At 47.1% G+C, this 26,165-nt stretch overlaps 9 protein-coding genes across 9 annotated transcripts; 2 read left to right on the forward strand and 7 right to left on the reverse strand.

The window, feature by feature from the left end:
* Window positions 1-944: 944 nt before the first annotated feature.
* K444DRAFT_527288 (acyl-CoA N-acyltransferase) lies at window positions 945-1,589 on the forward strand (the record flags this gene model as incomplete). The annotated part of the gene is made up of 1 exon (XM_024874625.1): window positions 945-1,589. The coding sequence occupies one exon, from the start codon at window positions 945-947 to the stop codon at window positions 1,587-1,589; it is 645 nt and encodes a 214-aa protein (XP_024737863.1).
* A 2,730-nt stretch (window positions 1,590-4,319) lies between these two features.
* K444DRAFT_628986 (uncharacterized protein) lies at window positions 4,320-4,688 on the reverse strand (the record flags this gene model as incomplete). The annotated part of the gene is made up of 1 exon (XM_024882989.1): window positions 4,320-4,688. One exon carries the CDS (start codon window positions 4,686-4,688, stop codon window positions 4,320-4,322), a length of 369 nt encoding a protein of 122 aa, XP_024737864.1.
* A 1,925-nt stretch (window positions 4,689-6,613) lies between these two features.
* On the forward strand, window positions 6,614-11,790 carry K444DRAFT_384319 (WSC-domain-containing protein). The gene is made up of 10 exons (XM_024872367.1): window positions 6,614-7,294; window positions 7,347-7,437; window positions 7,489-7,588; window positions 7,635-7,922; window positions 7,978-8,244; window positions 8,294-9,865; window positions 9,922-10,148; window positions 10,197-10,242; window positions 10,295-11,006; window positions 11,055-11,790. The coding sequence occupies exons 1-10, from the start codon at window positions 6,911-6,913 to the stop codon at window positions 11,715-11,717; spliced, it is 4,350 nt and encodes a 1,449-aa protein (XP_024737865.1). The 5' UTR covers window positions 6,614-6,910; the 3' UTR covers window positions 11,718-11,790.
* A 2,123-nt stretch (window positions 11,791-13,913) lies between these two features.
* On the reverse strand, window positions 13,914-15,613 carry K444DRAFT_662928 (uncharacterized protein). The gene is made up of 3 exons (XM_024886764.1): window positions 14,488-15,613; window positions 14,270-14,437; window positions 13,914-14,218 (listed from the first exon to the last, which is right to left on the reverse strand). The coding sequence occupies exons 1-3, from the start codon at window positions 15,230-15,232 to the stop codon at window positions 14,115-14,117; spliced, it is 1,017 nt and encodes a 338-aa protein (XP_024737866.1). The 5' UTR covers window positions 15,233-15,613; the 3' UTR covers window positions 13,914-14,114.
* A 2,011-nt stretch (window positions 15,614-17,624) lies between these two features.
* Window positions 17,625-18,416, reverse strand: K444DRAFT_527429 (uncharacterized protein; the record flags this gene model as incomplete). The annotated part of the gene is made up of 1 exon (XM_024874636.1): window positions 17,625-18,416. A coding segment is annotated over one exon (792 nt), but the record flags the coding sequence as incomplete, so codon positions are not given.
* Window positions 18,417-20,686: 2,270 nt separating this feature from the next.
* On the reverse strand, window positions 20,687-20,893 carry K444DRAFT_720655 (uncharacterized protein; the record flags this gene model as incomplete). The annotated part of the gene is made up of 1 exon (XM_024888485.1): window positions 20,687-20,893. A coding segment is annotated over one exon (207 nt), but the record flags the coding sequence as incomplete, so codon positions are not given.
* A 742-nt stretch (window positions 20,894-21,635) lies between these two features.
* On the reverse strand, window positions 21,636-21,907 carry K444DRAFT_612242 (uncharacterized protein). Its single transcript, XM_024880090.1, has 3 exons — window positions 21,862-21,907; window positions 21,686-21,828; window positions 21,636-21,660 (listed from the first exon to the last, which is right to left on the reverse strand). Exons 1-2 carry the CDS (start codon window positions 21,881-21,883, stop codon window positions 21,686-21,688), a joined length of 165 nt encoding a protein of 54 aa, XP_024737869.1. The 5' UTR covers window positions 21,884-21,907; the 3' UTR covers window positions 21,636-21,660.
* A 206-nt stretch (window positions 21,908-22,113) lies between these two features.
* On the reverse strand, window positions 22,114-24,875 carry K444DRAFT_612243 (cysteine proteinase). The gene is made up of 3 exons (XM_024880091.1): window positions 24,589-24,875; window positions 23,646-24,530; window positions 22,114-23,596 (listed from the first exon to the last, which is right to left on the reverse strand). Exons 2-3 carry the CDS (start codon window positions 24,383-24,385, stop codon window positions 22,393-22,395), a joined length of 1,944 nt encoding a protein of 647 aa, XP_024737870.1. The 5' UTR covers window positions 24,386-24,530; window positions 24,589-24,875; the 3' UTR covers window positions 22,114-22,392.
* A 551-nt stretch (window positions 24,876-25,426) lies between these two features.
* On the reverse strand, window positions 25,427-25,974 carry K444DRAFT_384401 (uncharacterized protein). Its single transcript, XM_024872368.1, has one exon. It carries the CDS (start codon window positions 25,790-25,792, stop codon window positions 25,511-25,513), a length of 282 nt encoding a protein of 93 aa, XP_024737871.1. The 5' UTR covers window positions 25,793-25,974; the 3' UTR covers window positions 25,427-25,510.
* Window positions 25,975-26,165: the final 191 nt, after the last annotated feature.

The following is a 26,165-nucleotide window of genomic DNA, read 5'->3' on the forward strand; positions in this document are numbered from 1 at the left end:
AGCTCCCCGCTCCTCTCTTCTCTCTTTAGACGCACATACACACCCAAAAAGAGCTGTTTACCAGACCAGGTCTTCAGCCCAGGGACGTGATATTATGGGAGGAGAGGAGGGGAAGGGGTTTATAATCGAGTTGAAGGTCTGTCCAATTCCTTGGAGTATCATTCCCTCCCGGCCTTTGTATTGGTTGCAGGGGGTTATACAATGTTCAACAGCTCCTGGAACATTCTAATCCTGAAAATACTTGGAAGAAGTATACTGACTCCAATCTGTTAGCAGTAGGATTGTGGGGTTGATGAGGGGCATACTGCTTAGGATATGGTGAGGGAAGTGGGGGCGTTAGGTAGGAGGCTTTTCAGCCCCGATTTTCTTCAGCGTGAGTGCTTTGTTGTTCGTTTGCTCGTTTATTACTTCGTGACGAAGGGAATCGATTGTACCATTCTCCCAAGGAACATTGGTAACGCATGGTGCGATGATTGATCCAAGGGATCGGTTTTGCGGGCACTGAGTCCTCAGTCGGCTGATGACGTGAGCTTGTCGCCGTCTTGGTCCTGCCTTTAATCCGAGCCACAGAAGCGTGTGGAGTCTTTATTGTCCTGATTATTTTATCTGTTCGGCAGGGCGTCCAGGGACAAAGTTATTCGGGATGCAATTTGTACCTGCCCAATTAGGTAAGAACATATCCCTATCGCGTTGATTGAGCCAAGGCTTCTCACCCGCCGCAACGGCTCACCCGAACCCCGCCCCGAACGCCGAGTCTTGCGCGAGTCCTTAAGACATATAAAGTCTTGGCAAGCTCCTCGTTTAATGTGATTTCATCACTTCAATTCATTTCCTCATTCCAAATTTAGTATTTGGTTTCTTACTTAGACGTCGCCTTGCTTGCACAGACCAACCCCTGTTTACCTTACTCTAGCTCTCACTCTTCACCTCTTACAGTCCACAAAATGTCAGCAATAACCCTCCGTCCAGCAACACCCGATGACCTCCCAGCAATAGCCCAAATCGGCATCGACACCAACATCTCCTTCCCAATCTACTCCATCGGCCTCGCCCCACCCGCCGACGCATTCGTCGTCTCCCTCGCTCGCACCAAACACTTCTTCGCTCAACCCTATTATCACTTCACCGTCGCCGTTGAGGCAAACTCTCCAGCTGAAGTGGTGGCCTATATATGTTTCAAAGATGGAGGAGAGTTCGAAGAGGCTCCCTTTCAGCCCGACCTCCCCGAAGGCGCGAACGTAGCTTTTATGGAATATTTTCTCGGCACGAGTGGTGAGCATAAGAATACGCTACCAATTAAAATGTTGCCAGAACTGGAGATGCTGGATGTGAGAACGGGGTATCAGAGGAAGGGGATCGGGAAGATGTTAGTGGAGGAAGTGGTGAAAATTGTGGATGGGAGGGGGGAGGGGTGCTATGTGCACAGTTCGAGGATGGGAAAGGGGCTTTATGAGAAGTTTGGGTGGAGAGCGCTGAATGAGAAGGGGTTTGGGATGGAGTTGGTGCAGTTTGGGGAGCGGGAGCCGTTTGTGACTTGGGATATGGTGAGGGAGGTTGGGGGTGCTGTGGGTGGTAGGAAAGAGGAATGAGAAGGCGGCCGTCAAGGTTCCTGAGCGGACCTCGTAAAGAAGAGTGGACAGAGCTGTCCCTCCGAGAGGCCCCTTGAAATGGCACAATTGTAGGTTGAGGCGACAAATGCTGCCAAGTAGCGTTCGATATCATCAACATATCCCATGTGTTGCTTCAGACCAAGGAGGCTTTCCTTCGCGGGTTTTGTTGTCCACTAACTCCATCTCCGAGGCTCAAGTGGCCGTTGTCTTCCATTTTGTGGCCTTCACCAAATCTAGACCGGCGAGAATAATGACACTAGTGTTCTTGCGATTGGCGGCGTTAATCAAAAGTCGACATAGCTGAGGGTTGCTATCTAGGCAGGAGTGAATATTGAGAATGATATGGAAATATTGGCATGCACGTGCGAATTGACCCAGGAGTTTCTCAGCTTTTGCTCACTTCACTCAGTGTGTCAAATGAATAGAGTAAAATAGAATAATGGCTGTTACTCTTATTTTATTCAAGCATAAACCCTATTACTGTGGTGGGGATTGGGCTGACATTTGGCATGATCACATGTTCTCACGTGATCTCTTAGTTCTTCTCTCCTTGTTGTATTTAGCCTTCGCCCTGCTCACGAAGGGAACATTAAGCAATCCAACACACACTTCACCGGTACGATGCCTCCTTGATTCGTGGTTACTCCCAGTCAGTGTGCGAAAAAATTAATCTGATTAATTGATTAATTCATGAATATTCATGAATAGCGTGAATAGAATTTGATTAACGTGATACTTATGTAATTTGATTAGATTAGAATAATTAATCATGATTATTCATGAATACCTTGATTAATGTACACGTGATTACAGCACGTGATAGTCTAGCCTAATTAAGTAAGGTTCTTGCTCTAGCACTGCCTTAGCGAGCTTTTCTCTCTAGAAGCAAGGTAGCACTAGAGCCTGATCCTTACCTAATTAGGCTAGCCTGTCACGTGCTGCGGTCACGTGTACATTAATCAAGTTATTCATGAATATTCATGATTAGCTTAATTAATTCGTGAATAGAATATGATTAATGAGAAAATTTCATGAATAGATTAGATTAATAGCAATTAATCTAATCTAATCTATTCATTTCTCACACTGCTCCCAGTCGATCTCCTATTATATATTATATTCCCTCTTACCTCTCTTTATTACTTATATTTTATTTATAAATATTCATAAATAACTTGAGTAATACACGTGATTTATATATGTAATAAGGCTAGCCTAGTAAGGTAAGGCTTTAGGAAGGCTAGTACTTAGCCCTATCTCGATATCTAATTAGGTAATAATAGTACTTAATAAGTAAATTAAATCTTAATAATACTAAAGAATTTCTAAAACTAAAAAAAATTAAGATTTCAAAGAGAATAATTAGTTTATAATTATATAAAATTTAAATTTAAATAGCCTTAAATAAGTATTAGTTTAGCTTATATAATATTATCTAATAGATATCTTAGTTCTTTTTTAAAAATTTAAATATATATTAATTTATTATAATTACGTGACTTTCTTATAATTATTATTTATAATTATTTATAAATAATTATTCTATTTTACTCAAGTTATTTAAGCTACTTATTATTTATATTTTATTTAAGTTATTTATAAATATTTACGAATAACTTAAATAACTTAAATAATTCTTTAATATACTTATTTAGCTTATATTAGAACTTTTAGTTAAGAAACTAACCTTATAACTATTTTCGACGCTTTTATTTTATGTTTAGAACTGTTTTAAAGATCTTCTAAACTTAATCCAGCTTCTCTTATAGTATGTGCTTAAGTCACATAAGTTTTAAATCTATGAAGTGAAGTGGGCAATTATGGTTTGTAAGACTTGAAAACATCGTTAAAAATACGGACTTCTACCGGCGGGCCCCTAGTTACTTAGGCTCTCTTCATCATTTTCCATACATGTTTCTCAATCTATCCCGGCTCGCACAGTTACCATCAAACCTTCGTCCTGCCACGCCTCTCGTGCTGTGAATCGTATTTTTGCGACGCACGCGATAGAAATTCAGCCATCTCCCCAAATCAACAACATATTCAAAAACCCAGGATATATCGGGAAGCTTTTGAAGCACCAGACGGAATAGGAAACTAAATGCCAGGAATAATTTCCGGATCGGCCAAGTACAGAGCCAGAAAATTCTTTTCGCAGCCCAGATAATGCACCAGAGGCAAAATGAGATGCAGAAGATGATAGAGGCGAAGCTGTAAGCAATGAGAGCGAACCATAGTTTTCTGAAGCCAAATTGGATTGTGCCGAGTAGAACTAGCAATGCAGCCGTGTCTAAGGACTCGAGATTCAAGGGAGTGTTACACTCCGTGTCGCTGAAGCTTGACCATAGGGGCGGAGGCGTTGTCTTTGCTGCTTTTACAGCCGGAAGTGTAACGGTGTATGTCTGAAAACAAGGGCCATAGAAAGTCAACTTGTCAAAGGCTGGTAAAGGAAGGATAGGATATCTCCAGTCCATATCAACGAGTTCCCAGACCGCATCACTGATTCTCGCAGGGAGTATGCTGTCGACTGTATTATGTGTAAGAGTTGCCCAGTACTCCCCACAAAGTAAGTCTCCATCCTGGGTACACTGGCGTTCATTTTGTATGCCCAGAACCACGGTTGCCTTCGTACGGCCTCCTCGCAACCTCCACCTTCAACTTCGTTATTAAGTTTCTCACTAAGCCGCCTGAGATACTCGCTGGAATCGATCATCGTGTCATCATTGGAGCCCCCCGCCACCAATCCTCCTTCGTGTGCAGCTTCTCATAAGCCTCGTTTACCAAGATCATCGCTGCAGTGGCATTTTTCTTCTGTGCCGAATCGCGGATCTTGTCCGGGTGGAGACGTAGGATTGTTCGGCGCCATTCGGCTTTGATTCCTTCAGTTGATGCACCCGATTTGAGACCGAGGTTGCGGTAGTGAGGAATATAGCCATTTTCAGGGCATTTGCGAAGGTTGGTTTTTGGTGTAGACTCTGGTGGTAGAGTGCTTGAGGAGGTGTACTTTGGTTTGCGGCGGTTGCTGAAGGTCTCTTTTGCTGGCTTCGGACCGGAGGCGCCGAAGAAATTGAACTTCATTGTGAGAGATTTATAGGATGCCGAAGCAAGAATTGAGATAGCGTCATACCGCCCGAAAATCGAGGTGATATTGACTTCGAGTTTCTTTGTTGCTCTTTCCGGCCTTGTCCCTTATGCATCATCGTGAAAAATGGACGTTTTGAGATGAATCAACAAGGAAAACAAAGGAAATTTACCATTTAGCTTTGATCAACATTATTTGGGCTAAAGGTAAGAAAGTTGTGTTTGAGTTACCTTGCAAACGTGCGAGCTGTAAAAAAGAGCCCTCCTTTGATCGAGATTTGAGGGAAAAGCCCGAGGGAAAACACAATGTATAATAGAGCTCCTTACCTTACTTCTGGCTGCTGATTAACGTTGTTTGTTGTTAATTATTGCTAGCAACTTTGGAGTTCCCAAAGTATATTCTTAGTTCTCAAATAAACTTCAAATACGCTAAGATCTTCTATTTAGTGCAATGTCACAACAGGATTGAGGATATTCTATGACATATGGACATTTTACGAAACTTAGATCTAGTAGCACCTCCTACACCGACCTTGTTCCACCTACTTCGAGCTGTATTGTATGGTGAAGAAACTATGATTATAGCTCTGCCATAAAGAGGAATGCGAGAGATTTGATTCAGAAGAGGTTACCAAGTTGGCCTGTATCACGTGATAAAGGGAAAGTTGATGCGCAGAACATGACTTCAACTATAAGACTGTGTCTTTTAGTGGCAATTTAATTTAGATAATGCGGTTTTGAAAGTACTCCCTCGGTGATAGGGGGAATGCAGACACGTATAAACTAACTCCAAGGAAATCAAAATGCAGGCAATTTTACTAATACGGAACGCAAAATCATGAAAGCACTTGCCACTTCATGTTCTTTGCAGTGCTATATAGTTCTCTTATTGATTAATGAGAGCGAGAGTGAGGAAGAAAGATTACAGCATTATCTAATGGCCGTGAGCGGCCGACTTTAGCGAGCTCAGCCTGAATAAGGGCTGACCCGACCTGTGCTATTTTTAAGGGTTACGAGTTAGCGCACTACAGAGACCTCCTCTGGGCCAGAACTTTGCTTGCTCTCGCCACACTTCTCTTCCACCACAACCTACAAACAATGATTACTCATGTCGTGCGCTCTGTGCCATGGGTAAACAATATACACCTTGGGGACCCCCCGGCCAGAGCTGCACCAGCCTCGACAAGATCAGGAGCTGGCGATCGAGGGGTTCTGGATCGCTCGGTCATCGCCAGCCCCACTTTACCAGGTCCTATCACCGCACCATTGAGCGCGAACTATTCTAGGCCGGTGTCTACAGTAGTACCTGTACCATTGCTCGGCTTTCAGCAGCACACTTACCGCCACGTTCTCGTTCACTATTGATGTTGATCCGATATTTTCTTATCAAAAAGGTTTGGACCAAGACTTTCCCCCGTTTCCCTATCACTGGGATCTTCGTCTCACTCGCATACACAGGGGTTAGAATTCCCATCTTCAACTGTTGCACATGGATGACATGATGACATCGAGGACAAACAAGGCAGGCAAGCCCTTACTTATCAACGCCAATCTCCCGCGTTCAGCGAGTAATCCAGGGGCGAAAGCTATTTGGATTTCAATTGAACCTCACTGGTTTGCCAAGGCTGAAGCTCAGGGCGGAGGCTTGATGGGCACCAATCACTGGCGTTCAATAGTGCGGTCTCAACAAGCTCCAAGCTAATGCTGGCATGTTGCAGACACGAAAAGCAGACTCAGTCCTGCTGCAGACTCATGCCCCACAGAGCAGGCGGCTTTGCCAGATTTATATTAAATCTACCTCCCGCTTGGCAGACCCTCAACTCCGATTCGAGTGCCAGGGCGCGTCGCTCCCCGTGGGCTGAATCCTGGCAGGATGGATCCCCTCAGCCGATTACGTGCCAAGCCGCCAAGCAGCCAAGCAGCCAAGCATCTACTGCAAGGTGAGCCTGACCCTGCGTGCAATTTGGACAAGTCAAGCTTGGTAGCTTCCTGGAGCGTGCATGGTGGAAAGTCCCGCCAGCGTGGACCATCGTGGCCGCGTGCGACCTTCCTTCTGTTTCCTCCTCGCGGAAGCCATTACTCGCACCACTCCCGTTCCTCTCCAGCCTCCTTCTGGTCAATAAAGATGACTTGACCTCCTGTGCCCCGGATTCTACATCCACTGTCGCTCATTCTTTATTTTTTCCCCCCAGCAGGCATCGCAGCTGTGGAGGGGTAATATGTGGCCCAAACTTTTCCTTCTCCTGGCGCTGGTGCCGACCTTCGTTCACTCATTGGCTGCGACGGACGAAATTCAAGATGCCGACCCGGCTCAATCGGGATACATGGGTAATCATAATATGCACCCTGCGACTGTTGGATCTGCGATATTTGGTCAGCTATGGAAGAACTTTTATGGGAACAATAAAGAGAAATGGTATGCGAAGCCCTTGGTTTATACGCCACCTGGAGGATCACAACTCGTCTTCCTCGCATCTACGCTGAATATTATTCGAACTGTCGATGCTGTCAATGGGACTCTTCTCAATCAGAGAACTGTTCAACCGCCGTTTCTTCAAAGTGATATTGGTTGCACGGACATCCCAGATTACATTGGCATCGTTGTATGTATTCCCAGGCGAGCGAGGAACCCGGCCGTTGTTGATACCTGCGCAGGGAACCCCAATCATAGATCCAAACACGAACACTGTCTTTTTCTTCTCAAAAGGTTACAAAAATGGAGCGTCAAATGGCGGCGTTGCAAATGGTGAGTGACACCCAATGTTTGCGCTTGAACTTTATTGATTCTCTTGGGAAGGCATCTATCAATTTTATGCTGTCGATATTCTCACCTTACAAGACAAGCCAGGCTTCCCGATTTTGGTTGACGGGCGTCCGGCAGATAATGATAATACTAGGTATGAATTTCCACTTCTCTCACACCTCCTGTACTCACCTCGATAGATACTTCATCGGAGGCACGGTCCTACAGCGGCCATCCCTCACCCTAATTAATGGCTATGTAGTTGGTGCCTTTGGTGGCCATTGTGATCTCTTCAACTATACTGGAATGCTGGTTTCCATCAGCACGCTACCTTGGGTTGGAGTCGCCTCCATTTATGCTATGGAAGCGAGTCCTGGAGCCCCACCGGTTCAACCTGACATCATGGTTCAGAAGGGCGGCAAAGCGGGGATCTGGGCAAGTGGAATGGGTATTGCAACTGACAGTGGTCGGATCTACATTGCTACAGGGTAGGTCCTCTTCCCACCAGCACATTCTTAGGAGATATTTGCTAAGAGGTGCAAGAAACGGAATTGGTCACGCCAACGGCGATGTGGCAGCCTCCGGGAGAACTCCTCTTTCTACCCTTGACGAGGTAGTAGGAAACTTTGCAGTCTCTTCTAACGGGAAGATTACTTTGTCCGATTACTTTGAGCCGTACGAGTATGTATCTATGGATGCTGGAGATCGAGACTTGGGATCCGCTGGTGTGATGCTTCTCGACCCTACAACGTTTAGTGGAGCAGGAATCTCGAGAATGGCAGTTACCATCGGGAAAAATGGCAAAGCTTAGTAAGTGTTCCAAATCGCATCTATTGTGTTTCATCACTGACAATTCCAGTGTCTTGGATGCCAACAACCTTGGAGGCTTCAAACAGGGTTCTGGAGGAACTGACAACGTTATTCAAACCATCATTAGTGCCGGAGCCGTCTTCGGCGGCCCAGGGTCCTATCCTCTGGAAGGAGGCTACATCTACTTTACCCCTGTTGGGTATCCCACGGTGGCCTACAAGATGGGTTTGGATTCAGCGGGAAAGCCAGTCTTCACCCAAGTCGGCGCGACGGCAGCTAATGCTGCTGGGCGAGTTGGTATTGGGATTCCAACGGTCACGACTTACAAAGATCAACCGGGCACTGGAATCCTCTGGATCTCCGATCCTTCTGCAGGCCTCCAAGCATTTAATGCTGTGCCAGTCAATGGGGTGTTAACCCAGATTAATATACCGGCAACCGGAGGCTTGAACAAATTCCAGCGACCAGCGTTTGGAGACGCAAGACTCTACACTTCAGATTCTAACGGCCACGTCATATGCCTTGGATCCCCTGTTGCCCTACCCCTTAATTGTTCCACGCCTGTTGATTTCGGAGATGTCTCCATTGGCAGTACTGCCACGAGAACCATCAACTGCACTGCGTTGATCGCAATTAGCTCCATCAATGGCTGCACCACCGGCAAAAAGGAATTCCAATGCTCAAACGCAACACTTCCGAAGGGAGCTCTCTCGGCAGGACAAACCTTCTCCTTTCCAGTGACGTGGAACCTTACCCAGGCTGCTATCAACGATGCCCAGAACGCTTCCTATGGCATAGTACTTCCCGGTGTCGCGGGTACCAACCTCGATATCTACACAACAAATGTCCCTGCCAAGTACAGCAACGACCTCCCCATCTCACTGACCGGAAACACTGTCTCCCAGGACCCATTCCTCACCATCAACCCGCCAGAAGTGGACTTCGGAGGTATCGTCGTCGGTTCACAGGCTTCCCAATCCGGACTAGATGCAGCAGTGATCCTATCCAATGTCGGTGCTCAGAGCTTGAAATTCTTAGGCTCAGCATGGACAGGCAGTATCATGCCAGGCGACGGCCCAATCGTATGGAACAATATCACAAACGGCTACCTCGGCAACGGCTTCAGCTCTAGCTCACTCCCTAACGTCGGCGACATCCTGGCTACGGGAGCATCAATTTCCGTCCCGCTGAACTTTCTTGTATCTTCAACAGGCGCATACACTACGTTCGTTCAATTCTGGACGACAGGAGGAAATAAAAACGTCCTCTTAACGGGCTCCGCATCCACTGCCCCCATTGCCAACATTTCAGTCTCTACTGTCGAAGGCGGATGGGATTACTCCAATCCTGTTGTTATGGATTTCGGGAATGCTGCAGCGGGGAGTACCACTTCGAGATATATTCAGATTTGCAATTCTGGAGGGTCGAGTCTGACGATCACGAAGAGCAAACCGCCTATTCAGCAGGAGTTGCTAGCGCCTAATTCGAATACGGATTTGCACGAGGGGCAGGTGGTTCCGATTAATTCTTGTGCTAAGGGACAGGTGAGTATTGTTGCTGCTCCTCTCGGTGTTAATCGTCTCGATCATTCGGTGAGCGACGTGTGGATCTTGAATACGGAGTAAGTCTTTCCGCCTGCTGCGTTGGAAACAGCTTTGGGAGCTGACTAATGGCTAGCGATGTCACATTTGGCGTCCACGATGTTGCGGTCCAAGCAAACATTGTGACTCGACAAGTTGGACCTTTGCTCGCCAACGGCTCCGCAGAGTATCTTTACCTTGGATGCTATTCTGATGGCAGTGGACGGCAGCTGCAGAAGCAGTACAACATCGCGAGTAACGAGAATGGGGTTTGTCAGACAACTTGCTTTAATGCAGGCTATAAGTTTGCTGGAACGGAGTATCGTAAGTTTGCCATATTCTCCCTTGTGGTCAGAAGGCTAACAGAGATAGATACCGAGTGTTGGTGTGGCAACAAACCGCCAGCAGCTTCAAGATAGTAAGTCGTTGCGATTGATTTCTAGTTTTTTTCCCCAGCTAATCTGTGTTAGTACCGCCGACTCGTTGAAGAAATGTGCTTTCAGCTGCCCAGGCGATACCTCGCAGGCTTGCGGCGGCGATGGTACTTATATCTCCGTATATTACGATCGCACGAAGTATACCCCAGGTCTCGACTCGATTCCTCCCCCTGTTTCATCAAGCTCCAGTGTCTTGACCTCCACCTCGACGAGCATCTCCTCTGCCTCCTTGCCGACTGTCTCTACATCCTCTTCAACAGACCTTCCTGTTTCACCAGGCTCCAGTGTCTCATCCTCCGCCTCCTCGTCGGCTGTCTTTACACCCTCTTCAACAGACCTTACATCTTCCTCCTCGTCAGCGGTCTCTCCATTCTCGTCTTCAATCAGCTCAATCCCAACCACTTCGTCTTCGACGTTTTCAATCGTGCCTGGGACGAGCACAACGCCTACTAGCGCAAGCACAGCCCCCAAGCCGACAGGACCTACGAACCTGCCTACCATCGGCGCATATTCTTATATCGGCTGTTACACCGAAGCTACAACTGGCCGTGCCCTGACTGGTAAAGCGTACTACAATAATAGCATGACGATTGAAATGTGCTATGCTCAGTGTACTGGATTTGCTTGGTTTGGGCTAGAGTATCGTAGAGAATGTTTTTGTGGGAATAGCCTGCAGACAGGAAGTGCAGTGAGTACGAGTGGGAATACTTGTTCGTTGACGTGTCTGGGAGACGGGACCGAATTGGTAAGTTTCATGTCCAGATGGGGGTGAGGTATGCTAACCATTCATCAGTGTGGTGGTTCATCGAGATTGTCAATGTACAATAATCTTTCCCCAGTTGGCGGATCAAGCTTGAGTAGTTCGGTGAGCAGCACAACCTCGCCATCGAGCTCTAGCTCTTCGAGTGTGCCGCCGTCGACAATCGCTTCTCAGTCTCCAAGCGAGTCAAACCCAACAAGCACAACCTCCTCGACACAATCCTCAACAACCTCAATACCAGCCGTAACTTCTACCTCTACGACCCTCGCAACAACAACCAAACCCACCTCTACAGCCACTGTAGTCAGAGGCTTCTCACCCGCCGGCTGCTTCGCCGACCCCGCCGGCGGACCATACACAGGGCACAACCTCCCGAAGCTCTTCAGCAACGACAGCATGACACCCGATCTCTGCATTTCCTCCGCTCTGGCCCGTCTCTCCGCCACACCAGCAACAACATACGCCTACGTCGGCCTCGAATATGGACGAGAATGTTATGCGGGGAGTGTGGCGCCGACGCCTGAACCGACGAGTTTGGCGGGGACAAAGGTGTGTACGATGACTTGTAAGGGGGATGCGAAGCAGAGTTGTGGAGGGCCGAATATGTATAATTTGTGGGTTGCGACGACAGCGACGATTACGGGGACCGCGAGTAGTCAGTGGCAGAGTGCACCGGCAGTTAGTACTGTTGCTTGAGTGAATGGCGGATCTGGTTTGGATCATATTTGGAAAAGGGTGGATTAGAAAAATGGCGTTACCAGACAGTACATGCATGGTGTTGAGGGGGTACAGAAATTTTCAATTCACTTACAGTACCCACACTTCTCCGAATCTAAGATACTCTATAGACGAACATGTCTTTTGCTTCGCGTTTCAAAGGGAAGGACGCAACTTGAGCGCAATTCAGTGACCAATGCCAAGGAGTCACGATATGGCACATCCCTCGAGCCCGTAGTATTGGCCCTCTTTATATGATTTCTTGTCCCACCCAAACTACCAAGGTCTTCGTCTGCGACACTGCTCTGCATCTCTACAATCAATCACCATTTAGTCAAACCAATAATTATGAATTGATATTACCCCGCCACCAAAATACCGGAAGTTGAATGTAAGTGTGTCTCTTGGTTAGCCAGCATTATAACTTTATGCAATATATCCACACTTCATCCCTCTTTTGAGTATATAATATCAAGATACCAGCAAAATGAGCTCCCTAGCTCATTTAACTCTATTTACCTCTATCTTTTGTGTGGGTTGGGGTCTTGGGGAGCAAGCAGAGGGCCCCAAGGACAATCTGCAGAAAGTGGCAACGGGAGGAACATCGAATTCCGAGCACCCTGTCTTTGAGGTAGATAGTTCCGGCTCAGTACGATTTGAGACTTGCTGGAAAGCTGCAAAATCTACATCCCCTGGATGGAGTTCATATAAACATACACCTCCTCATAATATCACATTAAACGTAAGCCCACCTCTTCCCTCCAACAACCTCACCCGCAAACCACACCACCCCGGCAATATTGAAACCAAGGGAATCCTAACAAACAAACAAACCTACAAAAACGTGACCCTCTCCTTCCTTCGAAGTCCTAAACATCCCCCTTTCCGCAGCGTTTCTGGCTGTTGAGTATGAAAATTAAGGCCCTTGGTTTCATAAACGAGAATGAAACGTTAGAAATGGAGATTAATAGGTGGAGGCTGGACGGCAGGCAGGTGGTAGATTACTGGTCAGATTGGATTTTTTTTTGGTTTGGGCCAGGGAGGACGGGGAGTTGGTATTTGGGGATGGAGGCTTTTGATAGAGGGGGGAAGGGGGTTCATATAATGGAGATTAAGCTTAAGGCGAGTAGTGTTTCGGATTGGCGATTGGCGGGTTATGGTGCAGATTGTCGGTTTGCGGTTGATGATTTGAGGGTTAGGATTTTGGATGGGGAGGGGGATGGTTGGGAAGAGTTGTAAGATAGGCATGTCAGGAAGTTGCAATTACCGGCAAGGAAAATGGAAAGTTGTAGTTCAATTTGATAACCTTTCCAAGTGGATGAAATTCATGACCGAGAGCCGCCACCGTTCTAATGGTTATTGTTATTAATATCAATAAAATCACCGCCGCCATTTGCAGCTGCGCCTCCTGTTTACAATCACAAATATTAACATATAATAAAAGGGATAGACAAATTTCCAGACTTATCACGCACCTTTTCATTCTCTGACACTTCTCAATCAGATCTTGCAGACCTCCCGCCGGTTGGCTGGCAATAGCATTCGCAACTGGCCCTTCTCTATTCACTGAATAACCATATCCTTGTCCTTTGATCAAAAACTCATTGAAATATGTGCCGTGAGGAGACGTAGAGCAGGCTTTTATGTTCCATCCATTGAGGTCATGTATCCAGCCTGGGACGACGTCGAGATGCACGGCACCGCGGCTGCTGTGGCAGCACGAGTATCAGAAGAGACGAGAGCGATCACCACAATCACTCGTAACAAGAGTCATGCCATGACTGAGTTGATACTGCCATATTGGTTGATTGTTAATATATTTAGAGGGCAACTCTTCGATAGAATGCTGGAATTAAGGAAGAAATTGCGGACGAAGATCTTTTATCCACCGCAAGGGCTTCAACTTAAGGCTGCACGCATTCGCTTACTGCAATGGAAGACACTGACTCCCGAGCAGTCACCGCTCTTCACTTCCAGAAGGATCTCAAAGTGTTGGGACTTTGGGAACATCAGAACGACTTCAAGATTCACCCACGACGTCAAAGGCGATCTCGGTGTGCCGAGAACCTTTGGAGCATTAGACATAGGAGAATCAATTTCTTTTACCTATGGGGATGTGGTAGTGTCGGAGAAGGCTGGGCGACTTGTGGAAACCAACCTAGCCGAGAGAGCTTGCTCCAAATGTGTGTGTTGTTCAATTATTATCCCAAATTACAATCCCAGAATCCCAAAACGCCAACGAAATATATATAAAGTTAGGACGTAGTCAAACCTTTCGTATCGACACAGTACATATTACCGGGTATAAAGAAACACAATAAAGTAAACGTATTTGAATAAACCTAGGCAAGAATTCTCTTCTTGGAAACTAGTATCTTAATGATATATAAAGGAGAGAACAAGCAATAGAGCCAGAATCGCGAGGAGAGAGGTTATGAGATATTTCACTTTCAATGGCATTGGGTTTCTCGTTACCGATCCTGGAAAAATCATCAGCATTGATATCAATATTTTGGGCCGGGCGTACACACCTTGTCCTTGCAACGGATTCGTTGTAGGGTCAACTTTCTTGGGGCTAACAGCCCGTGGCTGCTTTAGACGTCTGTTCGATTTCCGTAACCGCATAGCTTGACTAGGAGGAGGGTTGGTTTCATTTCGGCATCTTGATACTTCTGTGAGCTGGAGGTTTTGCTCCGTATCTGCGATCCTTGGTTAGAATGCGAGCATTTGAGATTCCAGGGGAACTCACGAGTATGTTTCTCTTCAGCGCCCCAATCTGCCCGTGGCGTGGCCGGCTGGTTTCCCTCCAATTTCAGAACCGTTGACGTTATCTTCAACCTTTCCTCGACAACATTCGCAGCTTTGTCCAGCATCTCTCGCTTGAATTTCAAATCTTTCTGGCTCTCGCCGAAGCCAAGTCGCAACCCAGACAGCGAAGACTGCAGTCTATCGATGCCCGTATACATATCATATAACCGAGATACAAGCCTCTCGCCTTCCAGCGCGTTACTTTCTATCTCCTTTTTGAGCTGCCCCATCGACTCAATCCATTTCTTTCGAATCCTCCCATCCTTTGAAGAAGAAGCGTTCAAGTACTGAAACGGAAGCAATTTCTCCCATCCTTGGACTTTAGTCTCATCCGCACGTCTGATATCCTCGTATGAGAGTGGATTGATGCAAACGACACGGTCCAGGGAGTAGCAAGCCTGAAGGAATTGCCATAAGGCAAACGCCGGAATAGGATGCTGGATGAAGAACGCGGAAAATTCCAGGTCCTCTACTTTTTTGAGATCCTCAAGCTTTACATCTGGCGAGTCTGGATTGGAATGCTTCTCCAAAAATGATTTGGTGCGCTTGAACCATTCAGTCGAGAAGATGTCATCAGCGGCGTCGCTATTGCGCGCTTCGTGCCAGCTGTACACTGCTCGTTGTTGTCGCGTCGGATTTGAATTGGAAGCATCGATTGCTTCCACTGGAACAGATTTCGCGCCCATGGTGCTAGTTACAGTAGCTAAGGCGGTGAGTAGGGTGAGGTTGATAACAAGGAGATCGGCGGGGTGTCTGATGAAGCTCGATCCCAGTTGACACAGTGAGCGCGTCTCTCAGGTTCGTCAAGCCTTTGATGGTGCTTTGCAGTGTCTTCTAATCCTTTGATGACAGGCAGCCCTTCATATCCTCATATCTTCGAGCCTCGACGTGAAGAACGGACAGAATACCGATCTCGGTGAGCGAACTTGATGTGCTGAGCCTGGTGGTATTGCCGAGATGAAACCAAAACCGAGGAAGTTTTGCTGGGGTTTCGCGACTGAACACATTCCGCCCAACCCGGCTTTGCTTTTGACGGTATGGGACGTGGCAACCGGGCGGCAAATGATGTGCAGAAAGTCACGTCTATTGGCGAGTGTGAATAAAACTGTTGTGAAGGGTGTGGCTCGGGGCCAGTGGGGCACCCTTCGAACTGGCCTTCGGGAGAACCCCTCAGCCTCACCAGAAAGTAAGGTCAGTTTTGGAAAGGCTACGAGGGGCAGTGTACAGGCAGCAATTGACAATAGCATTGACATGCAGTTATATAGCCTCACTTCAAACACGGCCTTAACAGTCTCTCCTGTTCTCGAGGCGCGCGTGGGAACGAGGGCATTCTCTCTTGCCGTGTGGGTTTTCTTTTTCTTGGTTGTGCAGACAATGCATAAAGATGGTGTGTATGGCCTCCACATCGGGAAATGCAGCAAGCCACACTGGGCAGAGCGTGATTGCATCAGGTGCACAAAGTCTTCAGCCGTGTCTTTCGCAATGAGGAATTGCTAAAGCTCCGATTCTTTTCACTGGGAGAGATTTCGATCGCTTGCAGAGTCAGTACTGTTGAGTTACGGCTGATGCTCCAGGACTGACGGACGTTGAACACATGGCGAAAGTAGCATGCTACCTATGCAACGTGGTCTACAGTCACTGGGGTTGGTTTTCTAGTTTCCTGCGACCAGGCTATACACCCCTTGGGCATCAAGTTCTGCCTCTAAAGTTTGTTTGCCATGATCTTTACATGTTAATGTTGACTCACCGGGTGTTGGATATGGATTGGATGTGTTTGCAATATTCTATGAAGAGGTTCTTCATTCAAAATTACAATTAGATTAGTGTGTACCCCTGCACCTCAGTGTATGGATGCGGTGGGATATCAGGATGCAAAGACTCGCCGTCCATCTTCCCGTGGACATAGCACTCCCCAATGAACTGGTATAACCCTGGCTGTTTCCTTGATTCACGAAGAACGACTGGTACACTGCAGCCGAAAAATATACAAATGATGTCGTTTTCCTTAGCTCCAGCTGGAGCCAGTCCATAATTTCCCCGATTTCCTTCCTCGTTTCCGTCGGTCAAGAAGAATTTTCTACACCAAACAACTCCTCGCACTCTTTCCAAAAACAACTTCATTGTCCTTGGGGTGTCGGGAAGCGCAAGGTCTTTGAACTCGTTGGTATTCAGATCTCCATTCGTGTTGGTGTGGTTGAGGCATTCACGGCAAGCTCGTCGATACCAAGTTGGGGCATTCGTGCCATCAGGCCCTCTGTCTGCTACTAGAGTGCGCCATATGCACTCCGGAACATCGTCAGGGTATTCGCTGTCCTTCGACTTTTTGGGCCAGCCTCCAAGCTCAAACGCTTCATGCGGGATCACTCCATTTAGTACGCGACCAGATAGATTTGAAATGGTGTCCAGTTTGAATCCTTTGACATGAAGAGTTCCGTCGAACTTGTCCAACCTCGGCCGTGCTTGCTTTTCGCCGCGCCGCTGAGATGCTGTGGCTTCTGCTTCCCTACTTGTTGAGTTTCGATTTGATTCGTCTTCCAACCATTGGTCATTAGGCGGCATTTCCTTGTTCTTCCCAAACATCACTGCTGGCTTCAAACCCTTAGAGGCTCCGTAGTGCTGCTGGTTTCGTCTTTCAACGCAGCCCACAAGACTATCAGCATTCTTCCTTCCTTCAAAGACGCCCAAGGGTTCGCCATAAACGTGTCCTTCAATTGATGGAATCCAGGTTGGTCTATGTTCCGTCTGCTCTTTCAGACCTTCGATCCTCAATCTGACTTTTTCACTTTTCGTGGGCCTCTTTGGCATGGGAGCCCAGTGGCGACAGAGTATGTCCAAGGAATCTGACGTCTCAATACAGTATTCCATAAAGTCTGCGCACACGTCTGTTAGACTCTTCTCATAGTCCGGTGCAATTCGATCGTCCAAGTAGACAGAGTATGGGTCTGGTGGGGGCGAGAGCTCTTTGGCCACACGCACAGATCCGAAGTACTGATAGATGAATGCCACACGGCAAAAGACGGCTTTGAAAATTTTCCCGGCTGAGTAATTGGCATCTTCCATCCACGGAGGACGCCCGATGGACTTAGGACGGGGCATTGTGTCTTTGGCCAGGGACAAGACCGCATAAATGGTGTCTCGCGGTTCCGAAGCTTCGAAGGCAAGGAACATAGAGGATACCAAGACCTCCAGGTCGACGAGGCGATCTTGGATCCTTTTTCCGTCATCAGATCTCCGGAACAAGTTCGTAGTGGCATCAACGAGAGTGTTAGCACCCAGTGCTTGCGGTTCTATCAGGCCCAGATGCGCATCGTGGTCTTGTTTGTCCGAAAAGGTTTTCGGCTTTTCCAGGTACGCTTTGATCTCATCATGTCTAGTCATGAATAAAGCAATGGCATCAGCGAAGTCCTTCCAAAGCATGCGCTCTGGGCCCCACTGAACTGTCGCTTTTTTTGCCAACGCTAATTCCTGGATTACCCAGCGTCGAGTGAACCAAGGTAGTCTCATCAATTTGACGATCAACATCCACTGCTCATATTTGTTTGTATCCTTGATCAACTTGTCGAGCTCTTGCAAGTTCAGGATTGACCTCAGAAGTTTGAATGTCTTGCGTGTTTCGGTATTCCCTTCGCCGAGCCAGACGACGACCTCTTCTGCTTCACTATATATCTCGTTCATTCTCGAAACCTGCGTTTTCTTCTCTATATTGTCTCTTTGGTTGATACACAAAGCATCCACCCAAACATTGACGTCACTGTATGGAGATCTGAATTGTCGAAGCGCCGTATCCAGGTTTTTGCGAACATGAAATACGCGGCTTGTGGCTAGTTGAACAATGGCCACACCCTCACGCACTCCGGTATCGTGGAACATCTCGACCTGATGAGAAGCATCATCGTCGAAGCCCCAGAAGTATGAAAGAGCTGTGTATGGGTAGAATTCGAGTTTGGAGTGCCGACTCGAGGAAGGAACTGCGCTTGGAAAGAGCATGCACATCAAAGGGTCATTTTGGTTTCCTTTCAAAATCTTGAGGATTCGAATATCGTTATGGAAATCGATAGGTGTGTAAGTATACTTGTTAATCTTCGGTGTGGTTGCTTTCTTGGCCATCTCCCAATACCCACTGGGAGCCTCGCTCTTTGCTGATCCTTCTCCTCGGGTCCCTTGATTGTTCGATGGTGCCTTTTCTCCGTGATCATGGTCGGACATCTTTCGCAGTCTGCGAGTTCCAAAACTCGAAATCCGACAAAAATAGAGTAGACGTTGTCAATTTGCGACGGCGAGGCTGCGCTCTTTATCACCTCCTTGTGATGCATTCGGGAGGTGGGCGGGAGCGCCTCCGATTCTCCGATCGGGCAATCGCCACCATAGTGGCGTTCCAATACGGCAGCAGCCGTGGAATTACACCATTGCAGCAACACATACAGTATTGGTTCTCCAGCTGAGGTGCCACCGTGATCTGGGGTGCATCTTGGGAAACAGTTTCAGTCCCCAACCAATAACGATTGTGAGGCGTCGTCGATGGTGGATTCAAGTGTGTTGCCCACAATAGCTGGCTACATTGCTCATATGCACACCAACCATACTTGCTTTTTTTGCAATTGCGAACATCTCAGGGGCTCACGGGGAGCGGAACCGGGGTACCATTGACCCGGATTTATTTGTAGAAATTGACCCATGCAGTGCGGGGCAGGAGGCTCCATCAATACAGTAGGGTGCCATAAGTATTCGCACATGGCCCGTGCGGACCCACTGTATTCAACCAACTACAATTCACGCTGAGACTTCTAAGAGAAGTGATTGGCTGATGAGCACAGACCCTGTGCGAATACTTATGGCACCCTACTGTATTATGAAAGGCGGCTCGCGGATTTATGCAAGCTGCAAGCTGCAAGCCATGACATCCACATCCGATTGTATTGGGCGAATGCTTCGGGAACATTCAGCTTCCTTCGGGGGCTTAATAGTCGGACTTGACGTCGCGCTAAAGGGGCCCTTCCCTTTAGTCGGGGAAAGCGAAGTGTCCCGGGAAAGCGAAGTGTCCCGCACCACACCAAAATTTCTATGCAATCGCAGACACTTGAATTGCACTACACAACCAAATAACCCTTAAATTAATACGCAATTGAGGATATAATCTCTCATTACTCTAATGCTACAAAATCTGCATTTTGAGCTATTGAATCAGTCGATATTACTGATCTAGGTGGTAAAGAATACAGAATCACCTCCTCCCCACTAACCCCACCATTTATACCCTCTCGTGCCTCCTCTACCTCCTTATCTGATCCCCTAGACTCCTCTAATATTGCCCGTATATATAATTGACTAAGAGGGTTCCCCTTTACCCGGTGAGCTTATTCAGATGCGAGTATTGCAGGATTAATAGGGATATCGGTAAAGATTGCGGGATCTTTGGCCTGCACACGATCGAATTCAGCTTGCTCCTTAGCTACCTTATCATAAAGTGATTAGTGCTTAATTCGAATGGCTTCAAGCTCGCTTTCCGTAGGTTCGTTTTGGGGATCGCGAATTGGTATTAGGAGCTCGGGAGGAATAATTATATCGGTTCCAAGGACTTGCTTCTTTGCTTATACCTCCAGATCTCTCACTCTCTTCTTCCTCTCTCTCTCTGCCGCTCGTGCGGCGATTCCTACTCTTTTGAGAGCTTCCTTTTCAGCTAATTCAGCCTTTGCGAGCTGTCTTTTAGCCTTCTTTAGCTCCTCCTCTGCTGCGTTCCTCACTTTAATCTTCTTCTTTTCCAGAGTATCAGATGCATTTAACCACCCCCCTCTTTGGAAACTAAGCCGTACATTTAGCTTAGCCTTATAACGTTCAACCTGTGCCTTACGAGCATTCTGGGCATCCAGCTCTTATAAACTTCCAAGCATTAGGTGGTTCTTGGTAGCCTTAATTGTGACTAAATACTCTTTGCGAGGGGAGGAGCTTAAAGTATCCAGAATCTTGTCGTTAAGATTATCGAGCCGTAGAACGCATTCGTTATATGAAGAAGGAGGTTTTGGAAGGGTAGGTAATTGGTATTCGTAAACAGGAGCAGGAGCAGGAGCAGGCGTGGTAAATCGTGCGTTTTCTGCGTTTTCTGCGTCCGATTCAGTTTCCGATTCAGATCCAAACTCCAGAAATTAAAGGCCAGTATCTTTCCTTCCCTTTTTGCCATACTCCTTGAGCTTTCTCCGTACTGCTTTGAAACTGACAGGCCAAATTCCAGCGTTCTGAAAAGCGTATTTGATCATACGGATAGTAAATATCTTCTCCCGTATTCCAGGAAGATCGCAAAAGAAGTACTGGACATTATATTCCGGCTCGTACGAGCGAATTGCATTCATAATATTGACCTGTTAGTAGTGTTTCCATTTCCTAAAAATACCAATATCGCATGGTTAAAATAGGTGGGTTTAATAAGAGGGGAATTAGACGATTCGTATCTTATTAAACGTAGCTTTTAGGATAAAATCGTCCGCTTGGTAGCAAGTTACTCCGTTAATCAAGAGAATACGCCATTCCTTGTCAGGACCGCAGTTATTATACTTAATAAAATAGTCTAACTAAACCATATAAATACCCTCGTTCGTATATCCTATAGGAGAGACTATAATAACCTTATAACCGGTTATATTTTCATGGAACCAAGAAACCATAATTATAATTCCAGGGACAATTACTACTAGAGGAATTGCCTTGCTATCTGCAGATATATACTCAATTATCGTAAGAGATATGCGATTTTCTGGTATTCCTGTATATATCTCCTTGATTCCAATTAGAACCACTACTTCCTTTTCTAAAGGCATACAAATTCGTATGCCTTTCTCGTCTATATTATATATCCGATCCCTATGGCATATACCAGTTTCCTCTAATACCGGACGATATTCAGTCTCAAACTAATCGCGGAGGCTCTATTCGGTATAGAGATCGATACGGTGGCTCGCAATGGGCTTCGTCTTAATTATATGGAGTTCTGGAGTGCTCTTTAGCCATTGAGAGAACCATTTCCAAGATAGAGCTATTTTATTATTCTCCGTTCGCATCTATATTGCGCAGTTATATATTATTTGCTTTATAGCTCCTTTCCCGCTATTAATCGCATGTGATACCGCATACTGAATTAATGCCGCGTATTAATCAGGACGGAGGATCTTATTCTGCCCCCCTTTTTGCACTCTTACTATCCCCATCTTCTTCCTCTCTCTCTGCCACGCTTTCCTTACTGTATCTTCATTTCGTACGCAATACGCGCGTGCCGCAGTCGCAGGAGTCTCTTCTGGGTTGGCCTTAAGGAACTAAATAGCCTTACGGAGCTTATCCTTCTCTGGCATATTACGGAGAAGCGTGTTTTTGGGGAGGTTGCTTAGGCGAGCCATTGCTGTTGAATTTGACTGATTTTCAGGGAAATTTGGGCTGGTGGTGATCAAATTGATTAATTTTTACTATGGGTGTTCCATACAAATTGGAAATTTTTGCGATCGGTGCGGGACACTTCGCTTTCCCCGACTAAAGGGAAGGGCCCCTTTAGCGCGACGTCAAGTCCGACTATTAACACCTCCAGCGCGTAAAGAGAAAACGAAATTTCTACATTTGAATCATGAGCAAATATGTCAAAATCAAATGCGTTGGCGTTTAAGATCTGTTTCAAGGGAAATCATCAGTTTGCTAATTTCGAGCGCAACCAAATAAAATAGAATGCGCTAAAAGTATTGGCTGATTGCATAGCATGAATTTGATAGATAGATACTGGTACAATGTCATTGAGAACTCCAAGAATTAATTCCAGAATGCTAGTTCGAGGATCACATGCCAACACTCAGCACACGCCGCTCTATATTGCCTACTTGGCTACTTTCTCAGTGGCGTCCTTCTCAGGATCATCAACATCCAGATTAGCTTTCCCCACAGCAGGTGCCGCAGCAGTTGGCTTGACAACTCTAATCGCAGCTGCCATACCAGGCGTAAAGACCTTCAGTCCAACAACGCAGACGGCATCCCATGGAGCCTCATCCGACGCTGGATCCGGCTCTGTATCAACTGTGAAAGCAGCACCCACGGTTGTCCCAGCAGCACCAGTTGCGTCGACATTGCTGGCATCCACCGCCACAGCAGGTTCAGATGGTGCCGATGGCGCAGCATCGGCTGTCATCGTCATCACGCTGGCGGTTGGTTCCGGTTCCGGTTCCGGTTCCGATTCCACGCCCTGTCCTTTGGCATTTGCAATATCATACGAGAGGCCAATTGACATCAACTTCTCCCGGCGAGCAAGCCAGTTCTGTTTAACGACATCCTCAACTTTCGGGAGACTGTCGAAACGCTGGCCGGAGATCTGCAAGAGGACTTCGTAGGTGCCGGCTTCGAGGTCGACTTCGGTTGTAGCAGACCTGTCTCCGCTTGAATAGCCTCGAATGATATGTTGCTTTTCACCAGATTTATGGAGACGGAATGAGAGCTGGAAGGTATACTGACCGGTCAAGCCCATGAAGTAGCGAGTGTCAAGCTGGGACAGTACAATCACAGCCGTTGCAGGTTTGGGCAAGTCGAACTCAAATTTCGTATCATTGTAATCTCCTGCCCACGGAACTTGAATGGTAGTCCAGTGCTGGGCAATGTTCCAGTCGTCAGTAAAGAGTCGAGTCCGCCAGATCTGATCATATCGGCGAAGAAAGTCGGCGTATGGCATCCAGAATATACCCTCGTTGCCAAATTTGTGTTCGAGGGCTTTCATCGCCTCCGGTGTCCATTCTTTGGATCCATCGCTCCAGGGTCCGTTCCATTCGGTTTCGCCCCACGGGTTCTTTACCATACAGAGGCGGTTTCCGTTGTAGTCGACTGCTCGAAGGAGGGAGTATGCATGATCGTCCTCAATTCCTTGACGCCCAAGTTCATTGGGGTCGGCATGTCCGTATTGTCGAGTACCAGAATTGAACAGGAATTCTTTGTTGACCCTAAGGAAACCCTCATTCCAGAGCAGGTCTTTGTCGAGGATGTCGGCGGAGACAATCTCGGTGGTAACACCGCCCGTGAGGTCTTCGATTCCCTCCCTTTGAAAAAATTAGTATATTGCCAGGAAGACTTGAAAGAGAAACATGCCCTGGCCATCCACCATCAATGGCGTTAAAGTCCCCGTGTGCTTTGGCAAACGCTTTCTCAATTAAGGGGACCCACGTCTCATTCGGGTCAGCGCAAGATCCAAAAAAGAGTGCATCAGAATTGCTCTGAAATGTCTTCCTGTATTCTTCCCGCAAGACAGCTGGATCCAATCGGCTGTGAGAGCGATCCCAAACCGCTCGTCTCTCATCATCACAGTCGTCATAATCAGGAGCTCTGATATACAATTTGTCATCGATGATCTCAGATATCCATTCCCCATCTCTGAAGAAGACAAATCCATATACGCCAACCTTCTCATCCCGTGCCTCAGGAGGGCAGAGCTTAGCGATCAACTTGGGAAACTGGACGTCGACGCACAGACAGCCGAGAGATGAAATAAACCAGCAGTCTCCTTCAGCTCCTTGGCGCGTATCCATCACATGTGCATCTTTATGGACGAAGAATTGGGGCTTGTCGAAAATATCTCCCACTCTCTTCGCGCATGCGGGTGTGGCTTCGGAGGGTCGTCTTGTTCTGCAGAAGCAGACTGAACGTTTCCCCAGAAAATAGGCCCGCCGGTTGATGTAGCCTTCTGCGTCACATCGAAGGTAACAGTGTTTTCTTGAGTTGTATCGTCGGCAGACGGCGCGTCGGAGGTAGCAGTGAGGGATTTCAGGCAGTATTCCATATCGTCGAGGTCGAAGTGAGGGTCGGTGTATTTCTGGTTGTTTCGGCGGCATTCGGCGACGATGGTTTTGACTTTGGCAATGCAGTCTTGGACTGCTTGTTTGTAGGAGACGGCGATGCTTTGGCCTTTGACCTCGCCCTGGGGCATACTCTGTCCAACGAGCTGTGCGAAGACATTGCTGGGGAGGACCGTTGGAGCTTTGCGTGAGTTAGAGAACGACTGCAGCTTGGAGATCTACATCTTCGAGGAGCTTACGCCTGGTGGTCGGCTTTGCTGGAGCTAGATTGGTCTGCCAGAAGTCATCGATGATATCCTGGGTGGTTTGAACTGGCGGAGGAGGTTGGGGTGAGGGCGAGAGAGTGATGATTGCCATTGCTATGGTTCTAGATGGTATGCTGGAAAGCTTGATGATGCTCAATGTAGAGTTTCAGATGGGAGAACGAGTGATGTTTGGAAAGAAGGGAAGCCATCTCGAAGGCTGGGAGGAAGGTGTCAGCTTCGTTTACGAGTGACAGCCCCGGGGAGCTCAGCTGAAAGCTGATGGGGGGAGGGCGAGGGTTCAGGGAATTTCAGCTGAAGCCACCACGCGCCGTCTGAAACACGGCACGAGCCGCGCTTGCCAAGAAAGGTTAACGTTCACCCATGTGGGGGAGGGCTATTTATAACCAATGGTTTCCCCATATTCCAGCCGATTATAGCTTCTTTAAAACACTACATTCTTTTCTTTTAAATACCGTGTGTATATTGTTCACGATTTCACTTCTTAGGAGTTACATCTCCCGAAAGACCAAGGTCACATCCCGAAATCAAATTTGCACAACATTTTATGCTTTGTGCCAATACTCAATACAATCTTGCCGTTATTTCAGGGATAAAATTTTTCTTTGAATCATGATTTGCGTCTTGTTGCAAAATTGTGGAAGTTTCCAGCAGCTGGTATAAACTCGAAGTGAAGTTTGTAGTCCAAAGAAAGTTTTCAAACGGTGTTCGCAAGCACTGCATCGCTTCAAACCAAGTTGTTGTTTGTTGAACAGGAGATAAATAGGCGTCAATCTTTTCGGTTTTAACACGTTCAAAAAAAGCACATTTGACTCGCAGAATAATCATCCGGGTCTTCAGTATTCAAACGACTGCTCTCACAGCTACCATTGCCTAGCTACCTGCAAAACCTCAAGTCTCAGCTCTCACAAAGCAATCTCGGCGGACCAATCCACAAAGCACCGCAATGGGCAAAGACTCTCAAGATGATCAGTTCAAGGTGTTGTGTGTTGATCACCAAATCCTGTTCGGTCGTATGGATCCGCCTTGCACTGTCGCTGGGCAGAGGTGTGGGTTTTGCAATTGTCAGATGCCTCTTGCAAGGAATCGCACGAAGAACCTGGAGAGAAAGAAACGCAAGGCTCGCAAGTGAAGTTGCTGGACTAAGAAAAACCACCTCCTCGTCCTCTAAGTAGAACATACTGCTTCAATACTTGATAGCTGTAGTCTCGCAACTTCAATAGATAGGCGAAAATCAAACGCCCACGCGTTCCATTCATCTGCCAGCTCATGTTTTTGAGTTTTTTTGAATGGTAACTCAATATTTTCCAAATATTATTCGAGACCGAATGAATGAATTTTTTGTCCCAACTCTGAGTCCAGAAGAGGGGATGAAGCATATCGAATAATGGTCAGCTTCCGGATAGGGTCGCAGCTGTTGTCCCGCGTCCATTTAGGACATGATCGGCAACTCAAGGATGATGACTAGGCAGCAGGCAATGTTAAAGCAGGAAGTCAATGGAATGATACCTACCACTCCGACTTGATTTATATATCATGCGTACGTGGAATGA

The sequence above is a fragment of the Hyaloscypha bicolor genome (genome assembly GCF_002865645.1).
Source record: "Hyaloscypha bicolor E unplaced genomic scaffold K444scaffold_57, whole genome shotgun sequence".
Classification (NCBI taxonomy): domain Eukaryota; kingdom Fungi; phylum Ascomycota; class Leotiomycetes; order Helotiales; family Hyaloscyphaceae; genus Hyaloscypha; species Hyaloscypha bicolor.

Bases quoted from the DNA above. Each gene is read 5' to 3' on its own strand.
- K444DRAFT_612243 (XM_024880091.1), bottom strand. From the start codon at position 24,385: ATGCCGCCGAAACAACCAGAAATACACCGACCCTCACTTCGACCTCGA. The intron at 23,597-23,645 runs GCATGTTTCTCT...ATTTTTTCAAAG, and splicing joins ATTGATGGTGGATGGCCAGG to GGAGGGAATCGAAGACCTCA.
- K444DRAFT_384319 (XM_024872367.1), top strand. From the start codon at position 6,911: ATGTGGCCCAAACTTTTCCTTCTCCTGGCGCTGGTGCCGACCTTCGTT. The intron at 10,149-10,196 runs GTAAGTTTGCCA...TAACAGAGATAG, and splicing joins GTTTGCTGGAACGGAGTATC to ATACCGAGTGTTGGTGTGGC. The intron at 10,243-10,294 runs GTAAGTCGTTGC...AATCTGTGTTAG, and splicing joins CCGCCAGCAGCTTCAAGATA to TACCGCCGACTCGTTGAAGA.
- K444DRAFT_662928 (XM_024886764.1), bottom strand. From the start codon at position 15,232: ATGGGCGCGAAATCTGTTCCAGTGGAAGCAATCGATGCTTCCAATTCA. The intron at 14,438-14,487 runs GTGAGTTCCCCT...CAAGGATCGCAG, and splicing joins CGCTGAAGAGAAACATACTC to ATACGGAGCAAAACCTCCAG. The intron at 14,219-14,269 runs GTGTGTACGCCC...TGATTTTTCCAG, and splicing joins GAATCCGTTGCAAGGACAAG to GATCGGTAACGAGAAACCCA.
- K444DRAFT_384401 (XM_024872368.1), bottom strand. From the start codon at position 25,792: ATGTTCTACTTAGAGGACGAGGAGGTGGTTTTTCTTAGTCCAGCAACT.
- K444DRAFT_612242 (XM_024880090.1), bottom strand. From the start codon at position 21,883: ATGCCAGAGAAGGATAAGCTCC. The intron at 21,829-21,861 runs GTAAGGCTATTT...AGGCCAACCCAG, and splicing joins GCCAGAGAAGGATAAGCTCC to AAGAGACTCCTGCGACTGCG.